Here is a 20,191-nt window from a genome sequence, read left to right as displayed (position 1 = left end):
CCTTACAACCGGAGGCCTGTAATTCTGTCTCCCTCAGCTACTGAACGGGGCTGCCTTCTAAAACTGTCCACACACAGGGTTATTTGCAGGAGAACTGCAGGGAGAAGAGCAAGCACTGTACTTCCAATGTATGTGACCTTGGGGCAAGCTGCGGACCCACTCGGTGCACTGGCAGGGCCACACCCTCAGAAGCTCCAATTCTTGCCAGGAGGGGCGGCGTCCACAGTGTGCCAGGGAACCCATCGGCCTTTGTCTCCGCAGGACGCCGTGTCTGCTCTGCTGGAACAGACCGCGGTGGAGCTGGAGAAGAGGCAGGAGGGGAGGAATAGCACCCAGGACCTGGGAGACAGCTGGTAAGCAAGGGTGCCCTGGGGCCTCGGGAACTGATCTGGCTTGGGCGTGGGCCCAGCGATGAACCCCCTGAAGGCGGGCACCACCAGGAGAAGTGTCCCCCGGAAAACTCCCTTCCTCGTGGGCTCTGCACAGGCAGCAAGGCAGCGTGTGGTCTGGGACAGCGGTTCCAAAATCCCGTCCGGGTTTGTCATTTGTGTTCTATGAAGCACGCGTGCTAGTTCACATCTCATATTATTAGTTTGTCTTGAAGCGCTTACATTTACTTGGGTTTTAAAATGTTAAAGCTTTATGCCACTGTCCGTGGAAAATAAGGATAATTTGCCATAATTTGGAGGCTTTTCAGTAAGGAATCGCATTCGACTACAAGGAACAGAGCAGAAATAACGGCTTCACCAGACAGTTTATTTCTTTGTTATGGGAGAAGGCAATCCTGGGCTCAGCTGTTAGCTGCAAGGTGCTCCTGAGAACCCAGGCCTTCTCATTCTGCTCCGCTGTCCTCGTTCTCTCCGCTGTCCTCACTGTGGCCCTCTGTCATGGAGGCTGTTTTATAGCCCAGAGTGGCTGCTGAGTCACCAGCCATCAGGCAGGCATCAGGAACGAGGACAGAAGAGTGCCCTTGTGCCTTTTAACTGTGGAGCATTCCGGAAAGCTGAGCTTATGAGCCAGCTGCTAACTGCAAGGGACGCTGGGAAACGAGGTCTATTCAGTTGGGTACAAAAATCAGGGTTCTGTTACTAAGGCAGAAAGTGGGAGTGGACACTGAGGAGGCCAAGTCTGCCTCAGAAAGTGACCGTGCAAAATTAAATCTAATGAAAATAAAACAAGAGTATTAGAGTGTAGCTAGATGCATTGATGGCTACGGTTTTAAGCCGGAAGTCTTCCCTCCCCTTGTTACAAAGGAAGCTCGGTCAGTGTTTCAGCTAGCGGTGGAGACCCTCCGTGATGTAATCGGACGGAGAGCGAAGCGGAGACAGCTTTCTCATTGCGCAGTTCAGGGCCCTTTAATTCCTTGTAACCAGACAGAAAGGTCTCTCACACCTTAAGCAACAGTGATGTAGGCAAGGGCTCAATTCTCAGCTTCATCGTTTTTTTGTGTAACCTTGGGCAAAGCATTTTTACCTTTTTTAAATTCTTACCTGAGGATATGTTGAGAGAGAGAAAGAGAGAGAGAGAGATATCGATTGGTTGCCATCCGTACACACTCAGACCAGGGATCGAACCTGCCACTGGGCACGTGCCCTGAGCCACCAGGCCAGGGCAGCATTTTTGACTTTTTATTGCAGGATAACATACATACAGAAAAGTTCACCTAAGCGTCCAGTACAGCTCAGTGAATTTTCAGAAACCAAACTCCCCATGGGACCAGCATCCAAATCAGGAAGCTGGGCATTCATTACCAGCTCCCGGGCAGCCCACACCGTGCTTCCTCCCGTCACTGCCTCCACCTCAGGGCAGCCACTCTCAGGCAAGCCATCCTAACCTATCTGACGGCATCCTCTGAAAAATGGGGACCTGACACCGATGACAGAGGGTCGTGGAAAGGCCGGAAGGAAAAGCCACTCATGAAAACAAAAGGTCTCACAGTAGACACTCAGTAGAGGGCAGGAATGACGGTTAGGCAAACGACAGGCAACATTGCGGACTCAGCCGAAAGGGAGAAGGCAGATTCCATCCTGGACATGACCACAACCTGTAAACCTTGCCCCTTGGGAGGCAGTCTTGTTGGGCTTCCATGCACGTGCTCTGAACTCAGACCAATAGGGATTGGGAGGCTGGCTCGGCCGACTTCCTGTGCGATCCTAGGTCTTGGGGGGGGGGGGGGGGTCTGAGCGCCAGTACATTTTAAAAGCTCCCTTGGTGATTCTGATGCGCACCCTCCATTTTCTCATCTGTAAAATACGGATTTAAAACATAGCCATGCCCTAGCCCAGTCTTGGGCAAACTACGGCCCGCGGGCCGGATCCGGCTGTTCTATCCGGTTCTCTTGCTCTCCCCTCCACTCCTTTACTTTGAATTTATATTAGTTCACACAAACACTCCATCCATGCTTTTGTTCCGGCCCTCCGGTCCAGTTTAAGAACCCACTGTGGCCCTCGAGTCAAAAAGTTTGCCCACCCCTGCCCTAGCCAGTTTGGCTCAGTGGATATAGCGTCGGCCTGCAGACTGAAGGGTCCTGGGTTCGATTCCGGTCAATGGCATATGCCCAGGTTGCGGGCTCGATCCCCAGTAGGGGGTGTGCAGGAGGCAGCCGATCAATGATTCTCTCTCATCATTAAGGTTTCTGTCTCTCTCTCCCTCTCCCTACCTCTCTGAAATCAATAAAAATATATTAAAAAATAAATAAATAAAACATAGCCATTATGCATGATAAACACAACACATAGGAGACCCTCAATACGTTTTCTGTATTTTTCTATTTCGCCCCAAATTATACATTTGCTCTCAGAAGGAGTCTTTGCTTACTATCTGTTACTCCAGGGCTCACACATGTTTTCTGGAAAGGGCAAATCGTAAGTGCCTGCTTTATGGGCCATATGGAATCTGCTGGTCTGTTCAGCTCGGCCGTTTTATTGTGAAAGCAGCCAGAGACGCACACACTGCAGCCTCCGTGTCCCCGTCACCGAAACTTTGATTGTGGCCACTGACATTTGCACGCCACATCGTTTGCACATCATGAAATGGCACCCTTTTGATTTTTTTTCTAGCCATTTAAAAATATGAAAACACCATAGCGTGGACTGTCCAGAACAGGCTGGATTGGGCCCTCAGTCTGACCCCTCTCATAGTCTCCTTTACTGTCCTCCATGTAACGAAGGGTATGGCAAGGTTCCTGAATTTTTTAATGTTCATTTGTTTGTGTTAGGGTTCTCTCTAAATTGTCCCAATTCCTCTCTCACTCTCCCTCTGTCTCCCTCCTTCCCAGTCCCTTCTCCTCTGTCTCCCCCCACCTCCCTGTCTCCATTCTCTCTCTCTCTCTCTCTCTCTCTCTCTCTCTCTCTCGCTCTCTCGCTCTCTCGCTCTCTCGCTGCTGGGCTGGGCTGGGATCCACACAGGCAGAAGTCTGATGCCGGAAATAGGCCTAGGACCTGTCTTCCAAAACCCTGGCGCAGGATCACTGGTTTTCCCCAAATTCCAAGCTTGCATTGAGACTTTTCACTCCATTGCCTAGCAACCGCCTTCTGTTCTTTCTCCCTTTGTGGCCCCCTCTCTCCCCACCCCTGGCCATTCAGACTTCCCTAGACACTGACTTAAAAAGAGGCCTGCGAATCCCAGAGCTACCCTATTGGGGAAAACCCATCTGCAGCCCCCTCCGGGCTGCAGGCTTCTTTGGGTCCTGGAATGTTAACTAGCCTTGCTGCCCCCCCCCCCCCCCGCCCCCAGCTCTGGCGTCACGTGCCAGAGGCCTCCGAGAGACCGGCCCTCTGTTCTCATTTCCATTCCCTCCTTCAGCACCCAAGGCTCAGGGTGCCATTGCCACACCCTCCTCTTTTTTGGGGGGAGGCGAGGCTTGGGTTTCTTTAGTGCACGTAATCAGAAGACTGGATTTTAGTGTGGTTTTTTTAGATTCAAAAGCAAAACAAAACTCTGAAAGTATTAAACAATATAGGATAATATAATCACAAACAACGCGGGAGTGAAAATCCTTACGTTGACCTCCTTGGGAACGTGTGTGTATTTGTCTACGGCAGAAGCTGAGAAATGGCCTTGCAGAATAGCTCTCCGATAAGATGGTACTAGGCAGTGTTCCCACCAGCGGTGCTTATGAGTTCCCCTAAACCCGTGGTCAACTCATTATTCAACAGAGCGGCAAACTGCGGCTCGAGAGCCACATGTGGCTCGCGAGCCGCGGTTTGCCGACCACTACCCTAAACCTACATCCTCTCTGCCATCAGTATAATCCAGCTGCCATACTGAATCAAGGATATTTTAGCAGAGACTGCTAAATTGACTTCAGAGTGTAAATTGCCTGCTCTAATTCACCGCCCCCCCTTACAGGGATTAGCCTGTTTCCCCTACTTTCACCAGCCCATGGGATTATCAGATATATATATATATTTTTTTTTTTTTCAACGCCAAAGGGTGAAAAGATGCCTGTTTTAATTATTTTTCTCTTTCCAGTTGAGGGGCTTGTGTGTGTGTGTGTGTGTGTGTGTGTGTGTGTGTGTGTTTTCCTTCCTGGAAGTATTTAGATCAGATTCAGTCAAAAAGAGATTTCCCTCGTGGTTGAGCACTTAGTGGACTTGGACAAACTTGGGTGGAAAACCAGGCTTCCCCACTTAGCAGCCCGTGACCCTGGACCAGGGCTCTCAACTCTCCGGTCCTCGGCTTTTCAGTCCGTAAAACAGAGACAGTCATCGCCGGCTGCGCTGTCGTAGGGCCTTAGCGTAGCACCTGGAGCTTATTAAGCCCTCAGTAAGTGGTGGTTAATGTGGCGTCTGCGGAATTCTTGGGGAGGCGCCCCTGGCATGTTCCCATGTATAATGGCTCTTTTATAAGGAGACAGACAGGCTGCGGGTGTGAAGGAGGGAGAGCACAGTCCCCATCTAAGCGCAGAGGAGGTTTTCATCGTGGGGCTGGGTAGAGATCCAGGGTCTATTCTCCGCACTGGGAAAGTCCCGAGGGAGGGTTTATGTTTATCCACGGTCTCCCCGAGCCAGCTAACGAGATGTCAGGTTTTCTGCTTTTGGCTGGAATTCCTCCTGCTCAGTGTGGTAACTCTGTCTCATGCTGATCAGAAGCCTGGCGGTTATGTATGTCTTTGAAAAGGAAAGATGGGAATCGAAATAAATTACTAATTAACAAATGCAGTCCATTTGTCACAGCAACTCCTTCCAACCGTGGAGCCCCTGGGGAAAGGATAATTTTGAAGAGCATCACCGAAAGGAAAGTCTCTTCAACAAATGACGCTGGAACAATTGGCTATCCACATAGGAAACAAACCTTGAGCATGATGTACAAAAATTAAATTGAAATGGATCATGGGGCTGAGCATCAAATCTGAAATTATAAAACTCCTCAAAGAAAATGGAGGAGAAATTTTTTGTTTTCAACTTTAGGGTAGGCAGAGATTTCTTAGATAGGACATAAAAAGCACAAACCATTAAAAAATTGGAAAATCCGACCTTGTCACCATCAACATCTTCTGTTCTTTGGAAGACACCCTTTTCGAAGATTAAAAAGTGAAGCAGCCGACTTGGAGAAAATATTTGCAAAGGATTAATATCCAGAATATAGAGTGAATTCTTACAACTCAATAATGACAAGACAACCCAGTTTTTAAATGGGCTAATGGTTCTAACAGACGCTTTGCAAAAGGAAAATATATGGATGGTCAATAAATGCATGAAAAGATTCTTTATGGTAAAGTGCTGATTAAAAACCACAGTGAGCGGTGGGTACACACCCAGGAGAATGACTAAATTTAAAGGCTGACGATACCAAGTCTAGACGGGGAACTGGAATCCTCATAACATTGCTGGTGGGAATGTCAAGTGGCATAACCACATTGGAAAACCAGTTTGTCAGCTTCTTAAAAGGATAAACTCATACTTACTGTGTGGCCCAGCAATTCCACTCTCAGGTATATAGCTGTTATGGTCTGAATTGTGTCCCTTGCAAAATTCATACAGTGAAGCCCTGATCCCAGGACCTCAGAATGTGCCTGTCTTTGGAGATGGGGCCTTTAGGATGAAGTTAACATGAGGTTGTTAGAGTTAGGGTGGGCCCCAATCCACCATATGATTGGTATCTTCATAAGAAGAGGGCATTTGGACACACAGAGAGACCCCAAGCATGCACACACACAGGGAAGGCCACGTGAGGCCACAGCAAGAATGTGGCCATCTGCAAGCCACAGGGAGAAGCCTCGGGAAACCAAACCTGGCCACACCTTGATCTTGGACTTTTAGCCTCCAGACCGGCAATGGATAAATTTCTGGTGTGTGTTGTGTGTGTGTGTGTGTGTGTGTTTAACTATAGCTTATTTATTTATATATTTTTTAAATATATATTTTTTATTGATTTCAGAGAGGAAGGGCGAGAGATAGAGAGATAGAAACATCAATGATGAGAGAGAATCATTGATTGGCTGCCTCCTGCACACCCCATCCTGGGGGGATCAAGCCCGCAACCGGGGCATGTGCCTTTGGCCAGATCGAACCTGGGACTCTCTAGTCCAAAGGCCGATGCTCTATCCACTGAGCCAAAATGGCTAGGGCAAATTTCTGTTATTTTAAGCCACCCCCGTGGGTGGTACTGTTAGGGCAGCTCTGGCAAACTAACAATATCCAAGAGAAACGGAAAGGAAACCTATATCCACGTGAGTGTCTGTACCGTAGAAGCTTTATTTACAATTGCTAAGAAATGGAAACATCCAGATGTCCTTCACCTCCAGGAGCTAAACAAATGGCGGCATATCCATACAATGGACTGCTCCTCAGCCATAATGAAGCGTGAATTGATACAGTCACCGGATGAGGCCAGAGACGAACACATACTGTCTGATTCCATTTATAGGAAACGCTAGAAAAATCAGATTTCATCAGTAGTGACAAAGCTGATCAGTGCTGGGCTGGGGTGGGGGGAAGTTAACTGAAAAAGGGGATAAGGGAACCTTTCGGGGTAACGGAGTGGTCTATATCTTGGTAGTGATACAGGGGAATTACATTGGTCAAGACTCGTCTAACTAGGCACTAAAATTGATTTCCTCCCTTCCCCCCCCAAAATGTGTCCTCCTGAAAGGGTTTAAAGGCCGGTGAGCAGGTCAGAGTGGACTCTGGGGGAGTAATCAAAGTTCTTTGTCATCACAGGAGGTTCGAGGAGGAGACCAGTGACAACGAGACCGCAGCGGAGGAGGGAGAGGAGGATGCTTTTGCCGAGAAATCCTCACCAGATACAGAAGAGTGCCCAGCGGTAAAGGTAGGGAGGGCTGGGGCTATGGGAAGGGCTGACTTGGGGGAAATAGCCTTCAGTCCTTGAGCCCAGGCAATCACAAAAGGTTCAGGGTCACATATTGTCCTCCAGCATCAGGGACAGCCTTCCCCCACCCCCACCCCCCAGTGGAGTGACCAGCAGAGGGCGTACGGCAGTGTCCCTGCCTGTAATCTGGCTCGTTTCCTTGACAGTGAACCCGGAGAGGCTGATGCGCCCCCTCCTCTCTCCTGTCATCTGCCTTTTCCCCGATTCTCTGGACAGACCCCAAGCTTTGCAGTCAGATGGGTCTGGGTTCAAATGCGGGCTCTGCTACCCCACAGCTGCGGAATCCTGGGCAGATGGCTTCATCCGTCTCGAGCCTTCATTTCATTGTCTCTGAACTGGACACAGTAATACTCCCCTCGAAGACAGGTTCTAAGGTTTTGAAGGAATGTATTTCTTCATTTGGGTCCAAGTGCAGGAGGAGAAGAGAGTCCGAGGGTCCGGTTCCCTTGCCTCCTGCTTCCCTGCTGCTCTCGGGTTACGTGTGATAATAGCACTCACTCCCCACAGAGGTCTCTGTTCTTCCACCTGCAGGGCGCCTGGACATAGAGCTCCCATTGTGCTGGGCAGGGCACCCAGGGGTGGAGCTGAAGGTTGTGCATGGCACAGAGGTGCCCAGCCAAGGGGTGCCCAGAAGCATCCGGGGCTGCCTTCTAACCCACACCAAGGGGAAAGCATTTTGAAGTTTCTCCAGACAAAGGGGGCTCCTTTTTCAAAATTACGCAAAGGTGCTGTTAAGGCCCTGCCTCTCCATGGTTTTTGTTTGCTCACCTTTTACTGGTGACTACCGTGAAAGGATGATAGAAAGCCTGGGCCCCTAGCCCGGCCAGTGTGGCTCGGTGGTTGAGCATCTACCCAGGAACCAAAAGGTCACCAGTTGGATTCCCAGTCAGGGCACATGCCTGGGTTGCAGGCTCCATCCCCAGTAGGGGGCGTGCAGGAGGCAGCCGATAGATGAAGTTTCTCTCTCATCAGTATTTCTATCTCTCTCTCTAAAAGTCAATAAAAACATACTTTAAAAACAAGTTAAAAAGAAAAGAAAACCTGGTCCCCTGGTTTAAGTAAAGAGATTCACTGGTTGCCTCCATAATTCCAACAACACATCAGCAGTTCTTGGCTGGGACAGTGGAGGCCTTGGTGTGGCTTTGACAGAATGTGTGTGGCTTTGGCGGGGTGACGTGCAGGCCATGGAGCTTCAGATACCACTGCTGTCACAGGAGCTTGTTGGGGACCGAATCTGCTCCCACCAATCCCAACCACAGTGTCCTGGAGGAATATGGGCCGGCACTCGGGCCTGGGGTGCTGTCCTGGCTGGGCAAGGTGGGCGCCCAAGAAGCTCCCAGCTGTGTCTGCAGAACAAAGGCGAAGTGACAGGCGTGGGGAGCGTCTCAGGGCCGGTGGCTAAAACTCCGTGGTCTCAAAGCTGTGACTTCTTCCTCAGGTGGACAAAGAGACCAACACAGAGACCCCTGCCCCATCGCCCACAGTGGTGCGGCCCAAGGACCGGCGGGTGGGCACGCCATCCCCAGCGCCATTTCTTCGAGGAAGCACCATCATCCGCTCCAAGACCTTCTCCCCTGGACCCCAGAGCCAATACGTGTGCCGGGTAAGCAAACATGTGGCCCTTGCCCCCTCCCACAGCCCCTGCTTCCTGTGGGGTAGGCCTTCACCTCACAGTTCTGGTTGCAAATCCCGGCTACTCTCACCGTGTCAGTACACCTACAGAGCCCATCTTTATGGCTCAAGTGGAACAACTGTCAATCCCACGGGGTTGTTGGAAGGATTAAACGAGATATCGCGAATGTAGCAGGTTGCAGCATGCATTGTCCGAGTACATGCTCGATGAACATTCACCTGGAAAGGGAAGAGAGGCCGAAGGAAACGGCCTCCTGCAGTCCTAGGGAACAGAACTCTAAGTGTTCGCACCGGAGAGAAAGGGCCAGGCTGGGCTGGGGATGCCACCACCCTCCCGGCCCCGCGTGCTTCTTCCCAATGCACTTGGACCTTCACTGACTTCCATGGCTTTTTCCTGCAGCTGAATCGGAGTGACAGCGACAGCTCCACGCTGTCCAAGAAGCCACCTTTTGTTCGAAACTCTCTGGAGCGGCGCAGCGTCCGCATGAAGCGGGTAAGGCGGACTCCGCGGAGCCACTAGTGAGCCGCTCCACCCTCGCTTCCCCAAGCACATGCCCGGGTGTCTGACCGTTGCTCCTCGGCCTCTGGTGTGAACAAGTCGCTCTTGCAACGGTGATGATTCTTGCAGATGGAAGTTTGCGAACTGTAAGGCCTGAGTAGGCTCTGGGGAACGTGCCACAGGGAAAACCTAACATCATTATCCTGAGGAATCGGTTAGGTCAGTGGTCGGCAAACTGCGGCTCGCGAGCCACATGTGGCCCGCGAGCCGCGGTTTGCCGCTCTGTTGACTAATAAGTTTGCCGACCACTGACCTAGACTCTCGATTCCAATAATTACAGGCTGTTGTTCCTTGTGAGTAAGCCCCTATCCAGTGGTCGGCAAACTCATTAGTCAACAGAGTGGCAAACGGCGGCTCGCAAGCCGCAGTTTGCCGACCACTGGTTAGGTAGAAGGGTGCCTTCCTGGGTGGAATTCACCAAAGATACCAGGGTCACCACTGGGAGCCTGCCTCACATGAGACCGCTCATGTGTCAGTGTGTCCAGCTGGCTGAGCGGGTCGAGGTTCTGACAGCCCTCCCAGCTGGCAGAGAAGCCGGGCATCCCCAGCACCAACCGGAGGCAGGGGTGTGAGCGGGCTTCGCTCAGTGCAGCTGAAAGCACGCAGGGCAGAGGCCTCAACTGTCACTGTAGCGAAATCTCACCTTTCCTTTTGGAGGCGTGGCTGAGGGACCGGGCTCAGGTGGCGTTAGGCCCAGGACTGACTCCGGATCCGGACTTTCACCCGCCAGGGCTGCAGGAGGTGCTTGTAGCTCAGACTTTGCAGCAGTTCCGCTGAGTTTGTAGAACGAAAAGAAACCTGGCTGCCAGAGTATCCGGAAGAGAAGTAGGGAGAGCAGGAGAGAGAGCAGCGTGAAAGAACTTGCAGGGAAGACTCCTCTGCGTCCCCTGCAGGTTCACTGAGGCCGGAGTCAGGAGCTAGTCCTCTGTCAAGCGCCTCCCCTCCCGTGAATCTCCAGAAAGAATGAGAGTGAGCAGGAGAAGGCAGTGCAGAGGAGGGTGCACAGGAAAGGGAGAGAGTGCTGGCTGAGGGAGAAGCTGGGCATGGCCTCCCTCGGGTGACAGGGACGGCCAGCTGCCCACTCAGCCCCCCATCCCCTCCCGGCTTCTGGCGGGTTCCGCAGGGTCTCCTGATGAGCTTGTCGATGATGCAGATTCCAAGGCCACACACCCAGACAGCATAATTCGGCACCTGAAAACTGCGTTTTCAACAGGCTCCTCAGCATTCTGGACGGAGAAATGCCATTGCGTGCCCCAAAACTCCCTCCCCAGGCCGGCCCCACAGAATTCCCCCTTCTTGACCTCCTTTTCCACTCAGCCACGGGCCTGGCTTGCTAAGGGAGCCCTTGACGGTGGTCTGAGCCCTCATTTCCCTCGGGTCCTCTAACGATGCCCAAGGGACAGGAGAGTCCAGAGGCTGGGCCTGGGCCCGGGTCGCTGCCATCCTTCCACTCGCTACCTGAGCTAGGCCTCTGTCTGCTTCCGGCAAGGTTCTGAGATTGGCCATCAGTCAGAGCAGAGCCAAAGAACCTTCATTTCTTGCTTTGGGAACTTGAGCCACAGAGCTCCTCAGTGGCTTTCCTGGCCCCGCTCATTTATGAGCACAGACTGGACAGCGGTCACCCTGGACGAGCCTTACAGAACTTCTACACTGAGCTCTTTGGTGTTCCTGAAAGTGTACTTGTGCAAGTATCAGAGAGGATAGGTCTCATAGTAGCCGTTTACTACCATCTCTCAAACCCCTTTGTTGGCCACTGTATTTGTTTTCTGTGGCTGCATAACAAATTACCATACATTAACAGCTTAAAACAATACGTTCTCTCACAGTTCTCGGAGGGCAGGAGTTCAGCACAGGCTAGCTGGACCCTCTGCTCAGGGTCTCCCCAGGCTGAAATCTGGGTACTGGCTCATCTGGAATTTTGACTAGGGCAAGAGTCACATCCTCGCCCCCTTGGGGTGCTGGCAGGATGCATTACCTTGCATTTCCTTGCTAGCTGCAGGTCTGGAGCTATTCACAACGCACAGAAGTAATTTTTAGTCTTTGCCATGTGGCCCTCTCCATACATATATTGCTTCTTTGAGGCTAGCAGATCTCCGGGAAGGGCGGTTCATCATTTAAGAGCTCACCTAATTAGGTCAGGCCCACCCAGCATGATTAAAGTCAACTGATTAAGTTACCTAATCACTGGAGCGATATCCATTATCTTCACAGGTCCCACCCACACTGAAGGGGCAGGCATTATATTGGGCGTGTATGTGAAGGGGTGGGAATCTTGGGGGCCAGCTTATAATTCAGCCTCCCACAGTCACTTAGCCATTCTTTTTAAATCATCACTCGGTTTTGATAGGAGAGTTAATGATTATACTAGTATTACTCAGGATCTTATGCATACAGATAACTGAAGAACTCAAGTGTAGCTTGAAAATGAAAAGGGCAATTTATTGAAACTGAAACTCCAGGATGTTGGACTAGTCTCAGACATGGATTGATGCTGGAGTTGAAAGAATGTCCTCAAACCTCAGTCCCCCTCTCACAGCATTGCTCCTTCCAGGTAGCTTACTATTACTCTTTTTCTTTTCTTCTTTTTTTTTTAGCTTAATTCTTAATCAGGGTCACTCCATGTGATGGTGGAGAGGACTGTGATCAGTTCTAGGTTTATACTTGCTGGCTTAAGAATCTCTGTGTAAAGACATTGCCTTTTTCCCAAGTCGCTCGCAAAGGTCCCAGAATTGAGTTTTATTATCTGGGCTGAGATAACATACTCAACCCCTGGAGCAGTCACTGTGGTTCTGATTTGCCAGGTTCAGGTCGAGTTCCTATCCCTGAAGCCCCACAGGAACCATGTGGGTTGGGCATGGAGGAGGCGTGGGTCCCCAAGGGAAGGTGATTGGTTACCTGTGAGACTGGGGAAGTAGATGCTGCACACACAGAAACAATAGATGTCTGTTACAGGAACACCAAGTCAGGAAGGGGGGACAGACAGACTTGCATTGAGGAAACAACTTGCAGGCAGGAGACAGAAAAGCATGCTCTGACTGAGAATGGGAATGCTGAGGACACAGAGCAGGGAGCCAGGCACCGTGTGGGGAGTGAGGGATGGGGTCTGGAGCCCACTTCCTGGGGTGGAATCTCCGCTTTACTACTCACAATGTGTGACAACCTCTGGGAGCTCGTCTGTGCAGTGGTAACAACCGGGAGGGACCTCTTAGGGTTTGCGCAAATGAACTGGGGTCATGGAGCCAAGTGCCCAGGACCCAGCCTGGGACATTGCTAGGGCTGACCAGCAGACCCTGAGCGAGCGATGGATGAACAGATGATTCTGACACACATTTCTGTGAAAGAGAAGGCTAAGGGACTGTTTAGCTTTAGCAATTAAAACAGCCCTGATTGCCTGCCTCGTTAGCTTTTTATTGTAACAACAGCTTGAACTAAAATTAGTCTCTAGATACAATCAGCAGGGTGAGTATCCTTGAGAGAGCACATGCTTTCACAAGGTCGGATTTGAGGACTAAACATAGAGATTATTCCAGTAAAACACCCTGGGGGCTCGGACTTGTTTGGAAAAGTCAAGGTAGGGGCTGTCACCTTCGGCAAGGTCCCCCTAAGAGGCCCCGACCTTTCCGAGAATCCTCCTTACAGACATTCTAACCAAGTCGGGTGCTTCCCCACAGGACATAACCATGCTCACTAAACATGGGCTGTAGAACGGGAGAAATCAGGCTGAGGGCGTGGGGGGCATTTTTGAAAGATTTCTAAGTAGTCAAAGACATTCCCACCCCCACAGCCTTCATCTTTCAAATCCCTGCGCCACGAGCGCCTGATGCGCACCTCGCTGGACCTGGAGTTAGACCTGCAGGCCACCCGGACCTGGCACAGCCAGCTGACGCAGGAGATCTCGGTGCTGAGGGAGCTCAAGGAGCAGCTCGAACAAGCCAGGAGCCACGGGGAGAAGGAGCTGCCCCCAGGGTTGCGTGAGGACGAGCGCTTCCGCCTGCTGCTGAGGATGCTGGAGAAGCAGGTGAGTGCCGCCCGCCTTGCAGGGGTCAGTTCACTGTGTCAGGAGCAGGGTGACACCACAGACTGGAGCTCTGAATGGGTTGTCCAACCCGGAGACCCACTGAAAGAGTTCCCACCCCTGGTTCCCTTTGCCCAGTAAACGTTACCAACTCTTTTTTTTTTTTTTAATATATTTTTATTCATTTCAGAGAGGAAGGGAAGAGGGAGAGAGAAACATCAATAATGAGAGAGAATCATTGATCAGCTGCCTCCTGCACGCCCCCTCCTGGGGATCGAGCCTGCAACCTAGGCATGTGCCCTTGACTGGAATCGAACCGGGGACCCTTCAGTCCGCAGATCGACGCTCTATCCACTGAGCCAAACCAGCTAGGACCTCTCTCTCTCTCTCTTTTTTTAATTGATTTCAGAAAGGAAGGGAGAGGAAAACTAAGAGATAGAAACATCAACGATGAGAGAGAATCATTGATCGGCCGTCTCCTGCACGCCCCCTACTGGGGGTCAAGCCTGCAATCCAGGCATGTGCCCTTGACCGGAATCGAACCCGGGACCCTTCAGTCCACAGGCCGATGCTCTATCCACTGAGCCAAACCAGCTAGGGCCATAGCCAACTCTTGACCTCACAGCCAGGCCCTTTTTACTGCATTTCCATGTTGATGTGCACAAGCCCTTATTATTCATTCACATTTATTCATTTGTGCAACCCTTCCTCACACATTGGCACCTCATCTGGCTGGAGCACACACTAGCAGTTCATCTAGAACAGTGACCCGCCCCGGTGCCTGCCCATGCAGTCCCACCCAGCAGGTATCGCCCAAGCAGAGAGGGATGGACCATGCAGGGCTCAGGACTAAGATGCAGGGAACACAGCCTGCTCGCTTCTCCATCCTCCGTCCTCCGTCCTCCTGCAGTGAGTTTGAGGGAATGGCAGTAACACGCCATGCGTTTTATCAGGGTAGCGCTGCTTTCACAAACAAGTTAGCATGCCGGAGAAGTCCCTCATGGCACGGGACCTCCCAGAGACAATTTGACTGGGGCCACACTTGGAGGGCAGGAGGGCAAGGGAGCTCCTAGGAGCGGGGGTTGGAGGTGGGGGGAGGGCATCGTGATGACGTCACTCAGCAGCACCACGAGGTGTCTCTGGGTCAGAGAGCTCCAAAGCTGCAGCAGTTTGGGGTCCTTGACGCCCCAGGATGTATCTTATCTTGGGCTAGCAGACGATGGGTGGAGCTTAGCTTCACAGGGTATGCAAAGCAGGCAGCTTCTAAATGGTTTAAAACTGCTTGTCCGAGCTGTGTTTAAAACAACTGGATGGGTAAAAATTTTAAGTTTGACACTAGCGGGCTTTGAGCTAACAGGCCCCAAACTACCGTGAAAAAGGAAGCAACACTGGGCTAACAGAGGCCGTCTTTGACTCATTTTTATAACACCTGCCATCCCCGGATTGCCACCCAGGGCAGGGATGCCAGACCTTTGCTAGTTCTGTCCGCACGCAGCCAGGCAATGCAACAGGCACCGTGAGGAGGGTGCCTGCCTGGGCTGTTGGGAGGGCCATCAGCTGAAGTCCCAGCTCTTGATGCAGCTGGTGATGCCTTAGAGCAGTGGTCGGCAAACTGCGTCTCGCGAGCCACATGCGGCTCTTTGGCCCCTTGAGTGTGGCTCTTCCACAAAATACCACAGCCTGGGCGAGTCTATTTTGAAGAAGTGGCGTTAGAAGAAGTTTAAGTTTAAAAAGTTTGGCTCTCAAAAGAAATTGCAATCGTTGTACTGTTGGTATTTGGCTCTGTTGACTGATGAGTTTGCCGACCACTGACTTAGAGCAGAAAAGTGGTGCTGGGTTTCCTGGGTCAGGACTAGTGTTGGAGCCTTGCAGCCGATGTTGATGGTTGACCTGGGTCAACCCATGATTTTGTGGGTTTGGGATTCTCAAAATAAATCCGCTTTTCACTGCCAGTCACAGTTCGATGCAAAAAAGACTTTCGTGCTGTTGAAGCAACATTTTACTGATGACTTTTCGGTTTTCCAGTTGTCTTTCGTTCAGTTGATGTGGCACCCATTTTCCTTCCTTTAAAATCTTTCCCATTGCTTGTAAACGATCGGAAATTGTTTGCTGAGCAACGTTTGATCTTTCCGCAAGTTGTTTTTGAGTCTGACACGCATCTTCATCCAATAATGCTTGTAGTTGTTGGTCTTCAAACTTTTTCGGTTGACCTGGATGTTCTTTGTCTTTCACATAGAAATCAACACTTTTAAAGTGTTTAAACGAGCATTCACAACTATCTTGAGATGGAGCTTGTTCACCATAAGCTTCCCGAAGTATTCAGCAGCACTTTTCTTCAAAATAAAGTAATGAATTATAATTTCCCGCAAATGCTCTTTTTTTGGCACGAAATTCGACATTTTTAAGTGTAAAAATATCTGTGATGTTAACACCTTCAGCAAATTTGACATATGAAGTTTCAAAGCTTGCTGTCAATACAACAAAACAGCATACATATCAAATCGCATATATATCAACATATGTGTAACTCCATCTACTAAAAAAAAAAAATCTGCATTATTAACCGGTACACCTAGTAAAACTACTGGTCCGCAAAGTGTAACATGTCTGAAACTCCGTTTCCTGGGCTGTCAAATAGAGGTCATTATAGACTCGACCTTTCTGGTGGCCCTGAGGATTAGATGAAGTAGCACACATTTCACCAGACGGCCCGTCTCCTGGGTCCCCACAGGTGTTCAGGTTCCTGCCACCCGATACCTGGCCACTGTCACCGATGGTGGGACCACTTTGCCTCATCCTTCGGAATCAAGAGGGTCCCACAGTGGAACAGGAAGGGTGAGGGTGCCTGGGTGTGGCCCACAGACCTCTTGACTACAACGAAGTCCCCCTTTGTACTGGAAAGTTCTCCGTGGCTGGCCCATTTCTAGAGGCCCACAGGACTCCCCACAGCCTCACGGCTTTGCTCGCTTTGCCCTGCAGATGGACCGCGCGGAGCACAAAGGTGAGCTGCAGACCGACAAGATGATGAGGGCGGCCGCCAAGGACGTGCACAGGCTCCGAGGCCAGAGCTGCAAGGAGCCCCCAGAAGTGCAGTCTTTCAGGTAAGCACGAGGGTGCCCGTCCAGCTGCCCGCCCGCCCGCCCTTCCCTTTCCCTGTCCCACCCCGCCTGCCCAGCCTCGGTCCCCTGCTCCCTGTCCCACGGACCTTTCTCTCTCGCTGTCACAGATGTTCAGCCCCTGCCCAGCCGACCCTGGCAGTCTGTGTGCCTGCACCGCTTTCCCTGGCTGTCTCTCAGTCCCCAACAGCTCGAGCTAAATTGTTAGTTCCTCTTGTTTAATGAATGAGCCACCTGCTCCGGCCTTTCCTCTCCGTGTCCCCATCACCAGTAATTGCTAATTGCGGAGGATGGGCTGCGTGATAAAGAAGCCGGGGGGCGTGGGTGCCCGGCGGGCCAGGATGTCTCTGCCTGCCGTCTGCCGGGACCTCGGGGACGCGCTTTCTTGCTCTCTCGCAGGAGGGCCCCCAGTGCCATCTGTCCTGGCCTCCTATCCATAGAGGGCCTTGCGTTTAGACTTGTGACGTCCTCTCCGATAAGACTAAGGAAACGTTTAAAATGTACTGTGATTTGTGTGACCCTGTTAGAACATCTCAGTTTTTGACCAGTTGGGAATCTAAAACAAGCACTAGAAGTGGCCCAAAGGGCCTTCTAAGCCCAGGCCCCTGGTTTTAGCTAAAGGCCTCTGGTCCTGCTAATGTCCCCTAAAGTAGGAATGATTTGGGTCCCCCCCTGAAGGCATTTGGCGATTTGGGGTACTTTTTTTTTAAATCCTTACCCGCGGATTTTTTTTATTTTCTTTCTTTTTCCGGAGAGAGAGAGAGAAACATCAGTGTGAGAGAGACACATCAATTGGTTGCCTCCTGCGTGCGCCCTAACCTGCAAGCCAGGTACATGCCCTTGACCAGGAAACAAACCCAAGACCACGGGTCCTCAAACTTTTTAAACAGGGGGCCAGTTCACTGTCCCTCAGACCGTTGGAGGGCCGGACTATAGTTTAAAAAACAAACTATGAACAAATTCCTATGCGCACTGCGGGCCCAGGACGAGTCGGCTGCTAAGCAGGACAGGCAGCAGCACCCCGCGGGCCGGATAAATGTCCTCAGCGGGCCGCATGTGGCCCGCGGGCCGTAGTTTGAGGACGCCTGCCCAAGACTCTTCAGTTCGAGGGCTGGTGCTCTAACTATTGAGCCACTGGCCAGGGCAATTCAGGGGCATATTTGGTTGTCACACTGGAAGGAGGTGGGGGAGCTGTGACAGGCATCTAGGGGGCGGGGGCAGGGATGCTGCCTCACGTCCTCCCACGTACCGCATGGCTCCCGCTGCCAAGGACCGCCCTGCCCGTGGTGTCTGTAAGGCGAGGGCGAAGCTCCTGCCCTGACCGTGTGGACTCTGTCACAGGGAGAAGATGGCCTTTTTCACGCGACCGCGGATGAACATCCCCACCCTCTCCGCAGACGACGTCTGAGCTCCAGAAAAGTATTTCCTTCGGCCCGGGGACCCTGCTGTGAGCAGAGACTGTGGCCGCTGTTATTTATGTGGTGTTATATGAAGGTTCTGCGTCCCACGTCCTCTAGCGTTCCTGTGGTTTGAAGATGAAGATTTTTTTTAGTTTGGGTTCTATTATTAAAAAAAAAAAAAAAGAAAGAAAATACAAAAAAAAAAAAACAGCATTAAAATGACAAGATTGTATAGTTTGTATATTTAGGAATGTATTTTTGAGAAAGAAAATTTAAATGAACTAAAAGCAGTGTCCAGTTGCTGCTCTTCTTAAAATAAAATGGTTTAGATTTTTTTTTTTTTTTTTTTTTTTTTTTTTGTACAGCTCTGCCTTCTAGAGGTTTCATGCAATAAGTAAGTAATGTTTTGGGGACGGTCACCCTAAAAGGACGCCCTGCAGACATCACAGCACAGCTGACCTCTCCTACCTAACATATTTTGTATAATATTTTAAAATGCACAGCCCGCGTTTGGCGGATTCTGGGGTGTCTGAATTTTCACGAGCTGTGACGTGTTTTTACGTGGCCACCTGAGGTGGAGCTGGCCACAGGCCTGCCCACACCATCTCAGATGCCCAATGAAGCCACTGATGTGAGTGAGGGAGGGCTCTTCATTTTATCTCCATCAATAAAGTGGCCTTTCTGAAACGAATTTCCTCTCTCTCTTTCCCCCCCACGCCACCCCTCACTTCACCTGTGTTTCCCTGATTTTTCACTCTCCCCTTCCCAGTCCTTCCCTTCCCGCCCATCCCCCATCCAGTCCAGGTGGTATTTCCTTTGTTTTGGCTTGGTTTGGTTTGGTTTGGTTTTTTGCTCACCCCTCCACTCATTTGCTCATTAAATGAAAATGACTGTTGCAGCCGATTGGAAGTCAGTCCTTAACAAACAAGCAGCAAAACCTCTCCCTCCTTCCGTTCTCTGACATTCTCCTGTGCAACTTCCCTCCCAGTGTGTGGCACCGGCCGCCATGGCACAATCATTGGGCCAGCTTGTTAACACACACCCCTGGACCCTCGCCCTGCCGGGATAGGCCCGGCACTTGCTTTTATCCATGCTTCACTGTCAGTCCGAAGCACACCGCAGTTTGATGGACCAGCTGGTATAACATGAGAAGCCCAGGCAGAGATGGCGCCTCCTAGAACATCACTCAGGGAGCGATGACATGCATGGCCCTCTGCAGGTCACGGAGGACCGAGGACCGTCGGGGAGGTGTGATGAGGGAGTGGAGCCCTTCGCTTGCCTGCAGAGGTTTCCCCCCACCTCCCACTACGTTCCTTACCCGCTGCTTCTCCTATGGGGAAGGTACCTACAGTGGCATAAAATCCGCCGTTATTCCCCATAGGGGATCCCAGCTGGGCCAGTCAGAGCCCTTCCCTGCATTAGCCACCTGAAGATTGAAGAGTAGATTTTCTTGCCCGGCAGGCATGGCTCAGTGGTTGAGTGCTGATCCACGCACCAAGATGTCACTGGTTCAATTCCGGGTCAGGGCACTTGCTCAGGTTGTGGGCTCGGTCCCCATTAGGGGGCCTGAAAGAGCCAGCCGATCCATGTTGATGTTTCTCATTGGTGTTTCTCTGTATCTCCAGTCAATAAAACTTTTTTTTAAAAGAGTAGATTTTCTCTTCCCAAAGCTACCTGTAGCTATGGTTCAGCTTCTGGGCCCAGCCCTGCAGAGAGAAGCGGGGAAAGCGCGGGGGGAGGGGGGTGGGGGGGACAGGGGGGAGAGTACCCTTGGGGTCTGAATTGATTGACACTGGAAGTTAACTGCATCCTCGTGTATTTGTAGTCTGCCTGGTGACCCGACTGGAGCGTGCCCAATAGAAACTCGGGGGTCGTGCTGTGGGATTCATTCCCTCAGCCACACCTTATCTGTGTCCAGCACTCCGAGCCATGGTCAGCCCCTCACCCCCTGTGGCAGCAGCTGCTGAGAAGCAGAGCTCCGGCCACCCTCTGTGAATGGCAAAGGCTACGTGGAGCACATCCTCCTGCCCGAGAAGTGTGTGCCACTGTTGCAGAATTTACCAGGCGACCGGAAAGTACACAATGAATACTGGGAGATTCAGGGAAAACCCTTCATTTAAAGCAGCGCTGCTGGCTC

General features: G+C 51.3%; 1 protein-coding gene across 2 annotated transcripts in view; it reads left to right on the top strand.

Moving 5' to 3' along the window:
* WWC1 (WW and C2 domain containing 1) overlaps positions 1 to 18,732 on the top strand; it is a 125,318-nt gene extending 106,586 nt beyond the window's left edge. For both annotated transcript variants that reach the window (XM_080675329.1, XM_080675330.1), the window contains 7 exons: positions 262 to 353; positions 7,164 to 7,272; positions 8,771 to 8,935; positions 9,365 to 9,457; positions 13,308 to 13,541; positions 16,518 to 16,639; positions 17,996 to 18,732. In XM_080675329.1, the coding sequence (XP_080531455.1) occupies positions 262 to 353; positions 7,164 to 7,272; positions 8,771 to 8,935; positions 9,365 to 9,457; positions 13,308 to 13,541; positions 16,518 to 16,639; positions 17,996 to 18,062 (882 nt within the window). In that variant the 3' untranslated portion in view covers positions 18,063 to 18,732. The remainder of the gene's footprint in view (positions 1 to 261; positions 354 to 7,163; positions 7,273 to 8,770; positions 8,936 to 9,364; positions 9,458 to 13,307; positions 13,542 to 16,517; positions 16,640 to 17,995) is intronic.
* Positions 18,733 to 20,191: the final 1,459 nt, after the last annotated feature.

This window comes from Plecotus auritus, assembly GCF_963455305.1.
Source record: "Plecotus auritus genome assembly, chromosome: 6".
Taxonomy (NCBI): Eukaryota; Metazoa; Chordata; class Mammalia; order Chiroptera; family Vespertilionidae; genus Plecotus; species Plecotus auritus.
The sequence above is the reverse complement of the archived record's forward strand: the minus strand, read 5'-3'. Positions and strand labels throughout refer to the sequence as shown.